The sequence below is a fragment of the Camarhynchus parvulus genome, chromosome 23 (assembly GCF_901933205.1).
Source record: "Camarhynchus parvulus chromosome 23, STF_HiC, whole genome shotgun sequence".
NCBI classification, from domain to species: domain Eukaryota; kingdom Metazoa; phylum Chordata; class Aves; order Passeriformes; family Thraupidae; genus Camarhynchus; species Camarhynchus parvulus.
Window position 1 is genome coordinate 2,657,685 of NC_044593.1, and position 7,055 is coordinate 2,664,739.

A 7,055-nucleotide genomic window follows, 5' to 3' on the forward strand; every position below is an offset into this window, starting at 1 on the left:
CAGGAGGAAAGGCAGTGAAAGGGAACAGAGCAGCCATGCCATGTTTAATCACCACAGTGTCCCCGGGTCAGCTCCCCTCTCCTGTACTCCTATTTTTGTTGGCAGGGGGGAGCATCACGCTTTTCCTAGCGACCCTGCAAGGTGGAAAACAAGACAGCCGAGACCCCCCCTCCTCCCCTTGGCTGGATAGTGCAGTGCCCAGGCGCTGCACAAACACAGCTCCGTGTCCCACCATTGTTCCCGTGTTGTGACAAAGTGCCTCGGGGCAGCTGCAGTGACCCCCCTGCCGCCGGGACGTGCCGCCAACAACAACAACCAGGGGCTTACCTGCGGGTCGGGCTGGGGAGGGGGCAGCAGCGGGGCTGGGGTTGGCAGCAGCCTCCCAGAAGGTGGGCAGGCAGCCCTTAGGCAAATAAAAGTCTGGAGCTGATAAGAGACCAGGCTGAGCCCTTTGGCACAGCCCGGGACAGACAGTGGCCAGACAGGCCTTTCTCACACCTCCACACTCCCTCCTGAGTAAACAGCTCCCTCCTGTCCCTCGTGGGAACAGCACTCGCTCCCCCAACACCCGGCCCTGGATGATGATGCTGAGCCCCATGTTGGCACAGTGAGGGGCTCCCATGGGCACCCCCAGAGTTAGGAGACACTTGGAGGCAGCTCTGCCAGTTCTGGAGGGACCACACACTCCCCAGAACCCCAGTTCCTGCTGGGGATATTGGTCTAACACCAGTCACAGTCCCCAGGAGCCCTGGGGCTCCTCTGCAGAGAGGTTTCTGCCCTTCTCCCAGTGAGGACCAGTCCGTGCCAGGCACCCTGCTCAGCTCTGCCATGCCTGGGACAGACGGCTGTCCTGCCTGAAAGGCTCTGCCTGAGGTGCTGGCCAAGCACCAAGGAGTTTATTTTTAACCTTTCCCAGCATACAGCAAACAGCAAGTGTCTAAATCTGGCCCACTCAGGAAGAGCCGAGGTGGGAGCAGAATCACAGCTGAGGGGGAAGAAGGGCAGAGAGCTGGGCAGGAGGGTGCCAGGCAGGGCCACAGCGTGGCCACACTTGCCCACAGGGCCCTGTCACTGCCCAGGTGTGTCCTCGGGGGGAGTGGGGGCAGTCAGGATCATCCTCCCAGGCCAGGCACAGAGCCCTGACCCCAGCACTCTGTGCCCACCATTGGGGCAACCCCAAACCAGGAATAATCCTTTCCAGTGGTGTACAGTGAAGGAAAAGCAAACCCCACAGAGCTCCCTTCCTCCCTGGGGTTATATTTAGCCCTCCACTAGGGTCCCTCCATGCAGGGGCATGGCAGACAATGCAGCCCTGTGTGAGAACTGCAGGAGGGAGGAAATGCACTCAATAGCTGCATCCTGACATTGTCGCTCACCCCCGGCCGTTTCCTCGTGTGGAGGCACCAGGACTGCAGTGCCCAGCACCCTGTGCCCACCCTGGCATGGCTCCTAACCCTGCCAGCAGCTCAGGCCATCATCCTGAGGCAACACCAGGCAAGCAGAGGCTGCTGCCTGCAGAGCCAGGGGCTTTTTGTGGCATGGGAAGATCCACGTGGCCTAAAAACAAGGACCCACAGTGCTCCTGGAGTGCTGGGGAGAGGGAATCAAGCCTGAGCTGTACCTGCAGGAAGAGCCATTGATCCCCTCGTTGGGGATTGATGGGAAGGGAATGGGAAGGGAACATGTTCCCCTGTAGCTGAATGGGAAGGGAACATGTTCCCCTGTAGCTGTCCCCAGCTATGGCTCGAGGGATGTGACTTGGTGTAGAGCAGAGCTGCTCCTCTCCCACGGCACTTCAGGGCCTTTTCTGGCCACAGAAGGAGCCTCCAGGAGCAGCATGGAGGGAGCCATAGCAGGAAGCGAGACGTGGAGGCTGGGAAAGACTTGGCTGCTCTCAGGAAAAGGGCAAATCCAGAGCCTGGGAAAAGCCTGGGCTGGGAGGGAGCAGAAGTCCCCAGGGGCTGTGGGACACACGCTGAGGGATGTTTTATTTGCTCCTCAGCACAGCTGGGGTGAGCACCCGCCGTGCCCCAGGGCTGTGGGGACACCAGGCTGTGCGAAGGTCTGGGTGTCCCGGGGTCACCCCACTTGGGGCAGGTCCAGGGGGTGTCCTGGGGCCACTGCACTGCACCAGGGTGGGACAGCAGAGTGTGAGTCCCTGCCAGCCCCAGCTCCCACCCTGTTCCTCTCCTCCCAAAGCATCATCACTCCAGGCCTTGCAGGAAGGGCCCAGATGGCCGTGGGACACCCCTGTCATGGACATCTTTTAGGAAAAATCATTTCCTTAGGATTTTTCCTCCTGAAAAGCTGAGAGGCCTCAGGAACAAAACATAAACAATGGTTATCTGCTGCTGTGGAATGCAACAGGTGTATCTGTGATTGGTCTCATGTGGTTGTTTCTAATGAATGGCCAATCACAGCCCAGCTGGCTCGGACTCTCTGTCTGAACCACAAGCCTTTGTTATCATTCTTTCTTTTTCTATTCTTAGCTAACTGTCTGATGAAATCCTTTCTTCTATTCTTTTAGTATAGTTTTAATGTAATATATATCATAAAATAATAAACCAAGCCTTCTGAAACATGGAGTCAGATCCTCGTCTCTTCCCTCATCCTCAGACCCCTGTGAACACCGTCACACACCCCAGTGCCAGCACAGGGTCACCTCGTCCCCAGCTGGAGCATCCCTGCTCTGATCTAACCGGACATCCAGAGCAGCCATCCAGGTGTGCCGGATGGCCAGGGGGATGTCACTGTCCCCCCGACACAGCAGCTGTCCCAGTCCCCTCAGTGAGCTGGGGCACAGCATCCTGCCTGAGGAAACCACCTCTCCTCCTCTCATGAGCTGTTCATGATGGATTCCAGAAGCAATGCAGGACCTGGGCAGGACAGAGGGTCCATGGGGAAGCTGCAGCTGCCCTCAGGCTGTGCCAAGAGCACTGCAGTCAGCCTGACCCCCTGGTTGTAGATGATAATGATTGCTATTCAGCCTAGGTGGGAGATGGAAGAAAAGGCTAGGATTTTTCGGATTTGTGTTTGGTTGAGTCCCATTCATCCTCCTAGGGCTGCTGAGAGGATAGCTAGGATAGTTAGGAGCCCGGGGCACAGCCACCACAGGCTGGGCTGGGACCTGGAGCTCTTGTGGCTGCTGGATTCAACCCCTGATCCATGGCACCGTGCAGTCAGGGATGCAGGGACATTCCTGAAGCTGGACAAGCCTGGAGGATGCTCTGACACCAAACACTGACCTCCTGGCCAGGTGTGGGACTCCTTGCCTGGGGACAGGCTCACTGCAGGCAGCGCTTCCCCAGCAGTGCCCAGCTGTGCTGTGCTGGGAACAGCTGGATCACAGACCCCCTGCACCAGACCGAGCATTTGCTGTGAGCAGGGTTTTACCATAATGGCTTATTCAGCAAAGCTTCCTCTGGCTCTTCGTGAGGGCTGCTCGCCCTAGCCCTGAGAGCTGCCCGCTCCTATTCTTGTCCCGCCGGCACTTCCCAAGCGGCACATTGTTGGGATTCAATGGGAGGAAGGGCGGGTTTACAGCACTGAAGGCTTAGGAGAAAAGGCAACGAGTCTGGGAGGCGGCTTCACCCCTGTCCCAGCGCCTGCGGGAATCCTCAGAGCTGCAGCAGTGCCGGCGGATGGACGGACAGGAGTCCCCAGACACACGGAAAACAGCTGAAGTGCCACAGGCAGGGATGGGAGCAGGGCTGCCGGCCAGGTGCCATCAATGCCCAAGCTGTCACCATCAGGGCTCAGTCCTTCCCCGGGGCATCCCTCCAGCGCTGTGCTGGAGCAGCCTCCCCAACAGACACTGCATGGGGCAGGAAATGGGGCAGCGAGGCCCCCCCAAAGGCCGACTGTGCCCCAGCCCTGGGAACGAGGGGATCAATGGGCTGTAAACAGCCGGGGGAGCCGCTCCGGCGCAGGGTGAACAAAGGCATTTCACAGACAGCTTCCGAGCTGGTCCCAGCTGGGAGAAGGAACAGGACCATTCCCACCGCAGCACACAATAGGGAACAGCCGTCACCCCACAGCCTGGCTGGGAAAGCAGGAGACAAAGGGGAAGGGGCTACTTCAGGGGACAGTGCCAGCCTGCCAGGGGGACAACGTGGTGGGCACTGGCGGGAGGTGGCAGTGGCACAGGGCTGGGACAGGCTCTAAATCACACCCAGGCTCCTCCTGCACCTCCTGCCGAGGCTCGGCTGCCCTCGCAGCAAAGGTCAGAGTGCTCCCGGTGGTGACGGGCCATGAGCCCAGCTGAGGGCAGCAGTCCAGGCCAGGACAGCAGCTCGGGCAGCAAACAGAGCCGGGAGCAGGGCAGTAAAGCTGTCAGCGGGGCAGGAACGGCCCCGGGCACGGCACAGCGCGGTGTGAACGCTGACTGCCTGCTGACCTCGGCGCTCGCACCGGCACGGCAGATTTATCGTCCCCGCGAGGGGAAGGCCGGGCCGGGGCAGAGCCGGGGCCTTGCTCAGGCACCACGGGAAAAAACAAGGCAGGAGGCAGCGATAACCCCGGCCCTGGCCCTGCTCAGGCAGCTCTGGCTGCGGTTTGTCCCTGCTGTGCCAGCAATGCCTGAGCCTGGAGGGGACACGGCCAGTGCCTGCTGCCAGCCTGTCCCTGCTCAGCGCCCCAGTGGGACCCCCGTCCCCTGGGAGCCCACCCTGTGCTGGCACAGCCCTTCTCCTCGAGATAAAGAGGTCAAACGGAAGCAGATGACGCAGCTGGCGGAGCTGGGAGGGAGGCACAGCCACAGCACAGGCTGGGAATTTGGTGCCTCCTTCTCCTTCCTGCCCACCACCCTGCTGCCAGTGCCCAGCCAGGCACAGCAATGGCATTTGTCCCACTGCAGCAGCTGCTTTTTGAACACACTGGGAGCAGAGACGTGCTCTGAGACAGGGCTGGGGCTGTGCTGATGCAGGAGACACAGAGGCCCGAGAACTGACAGAAGTTTATTGTGCAGAGGGCAGAGATCTCCCCATTCCCAACACATCACCATGCTCAGAGCACCACAAGGGAGCAGGACCAAGACTTTCAGCTCCCCCTGTCACCGTTCTGGGTGGGATGATGCAGGGAGGGGGTCCCCAGAGAGCTCCATGGCTGCTGTAGTACATTGTGGCGCGGGGCTGTGTTGGGCTTCATCGAGAGCCACAGGGGATCTGGAAGCAGGGCAGCAGTTCTTCCTGTCACTGGCGGTCAGCCTGACCCCATCCCATGGCACTCAGGTCCAAACTTCTACTTTCACACCATGGAAGAAATCAAACCTGAGGAGACACAGATGGAACCAGGCCGAGAGTGTTTTGTGGTGCAGGAGCCAGGCCTGGCGAGAGCTGAGGCGTTTCAGACTCTCTGCATCTCCACACACGGCTCCCTGCCCGCTCTGCCACCGAGCTCTGGGTACCTTGAGCAAATCCACGGGGTGGCGAACCTGACCCTCCGGTGAGGAGCAGCAGGTGCAGGAGGGAGGTTGGTGGAAGCAGTGCAGGTGTCAGGGGAGTCCCCAGCTCCAGGGCACCGCCTTTGCCCAAATCACCCTTTATTAACTCTTTTCGGGCCGGTTCCTGTTGAGCACGGCCCGAGGGGCGAACTCCAGCTTGTCCTTCAGGCTCACCACCTTGGTCAGGTCCTCGCCCACGATCTCCTGCAGCTTGCGGTCCTCCCGCTGCTCCGAGATGCTCTTCTCCTCCTGGGCCGTGGCCGGGGGGTCTCCGCGCAGGAACCACTCCAGCTGGGAGCCCACCAGCCCCACCACGAAGGCCACCGGGAAGGTGACGTACGGGGCCTTGGAGCGCACGGCCGCCCACAGCACGGACCACATGCCTGCCGGCGGCGGGACGCGGCGGTTACCGGCCGGGCCCGCTCGCTCCGGGCCTTCAGCAATGGCCGCAGGGAATGGGGACCCGCGTGGGCCGCGCAGGGACCCCCGCCCGGGTCCGCAGGGACCCCAGCCCGGCCCCGCTCACCCGGGCCCAGCCCCGGCCCCGGCCCCGGCCCCGGCCCCGCCCGTTCCGGTCACGGCCGTGAGGGGGCGGCGGGGCGGGGCTGCCCCCTGGCGGACAGCGCGGGAACCGCAGCGCTGGAGGAGCGACAGCGGCTGGGACACCGGGGGATACGGGGGGACACGGGGGGGACATGAAGGGACACGGAGGGGAATCATGTGGGACACGGGGGGACACGGGGAGAGCGACAGCGGCTGGGGACAAGGGGGGACACCGGGGGACACGGAGGGGGGGACACGGGAGGGGACACGGGGGAGAGTCATGGGGGAACGGGGGGACACCGAGGGGACACGGGGGGGATACGGGGGGGACACCGAGGTGGAATCATGGGGGATATGTGGGGGACACCGAGGGGGACACTGAGGGGGGCACACTGGAGGGAAAAAGATTGAGGGAAGCAGAGGGGCACAAGGAGGAGTCATGGGGAATATGAGGGGGACAGCGAGGGGGAGTCATGGGGTGACATGGGGGGAACATGAAGGGGAGCATGGAGGGGACACAAGGGGCAGTCATCAGGGGAGACAGGAGGAATACACGGAGGGAACACGGACGGGAGTCATGCTGGGGACAAGGGGTGCCACGGGGGGAGCCACGGGGAGACACCCACAGGGCGAGACCCCCGGGGAGAGCCACGGGGTGTCACCCATGGGGGGACACACAGGGAGGAGCCCAAGGGGAGACCCAGGGACGATTCACGGAGAGATGCACAAATCACAGAGGGTGTCTTGGCCACGGGGAGACGGAGTCATGCAGGAGTCACGAGGAGTGTCACAGCGAGACAGCCACGGGGGTGTCACAGGGGAGACTCACGTGGGGAGTCACAGGGAGAGAGACACCCACAGGGGGACAGACTCAGAGACTCGGAAGCAGAGACCCTGCTGGAAAAGACCCATGGGAGGTTTCCATGGGGAGATCCACGAGGAAACCAGCAAAAACCCCTCTCCCACCGCACGGTCACCAGTTTCCCCCACCACACCCATGCCGTTCCCACCCCACGGACACAAAAGGATGGGAGACAGCTGAAAGGCGAGCCCGGTGCCGGCCATGTCCCCG

At 61.8% G+C, this 7,055-nt stretch overlaps 1 protein-coding gene across 1 annotated transcript; it reads right to left on the bottom strand.

Annotated features, from left to right (window-relative positions):
- Nucleotides 1-4,941: 4,941 nt before the first annotated feature.
- SMIM12 (small integral membrane protein 12) lies at nucleotides 4,942-5,982 on the bottom strand. The gene is made up of 2 exons (XM_030964452.1): nucleotides 5,405-5,982; nucleotides 4,942-5,267 (listed from the first exon to the last, which is right to left on the bottom strand). Exon 1 carries the CDS (start codon nucleotides 5,819-5,821, stop codon nucleotides 5,543-5,545), a length of 279 nt encoding a protein of 92 aa, XP_030820312.1. The 5' UTR covers nucleotides 5,822-5,982; the 3' UTR covers nucleotides 4,942-5,267; nucleotides 5,405-5,542.
- Nucleotides 5,983-7,055: the final 1,073 nt, after the last annotated feature.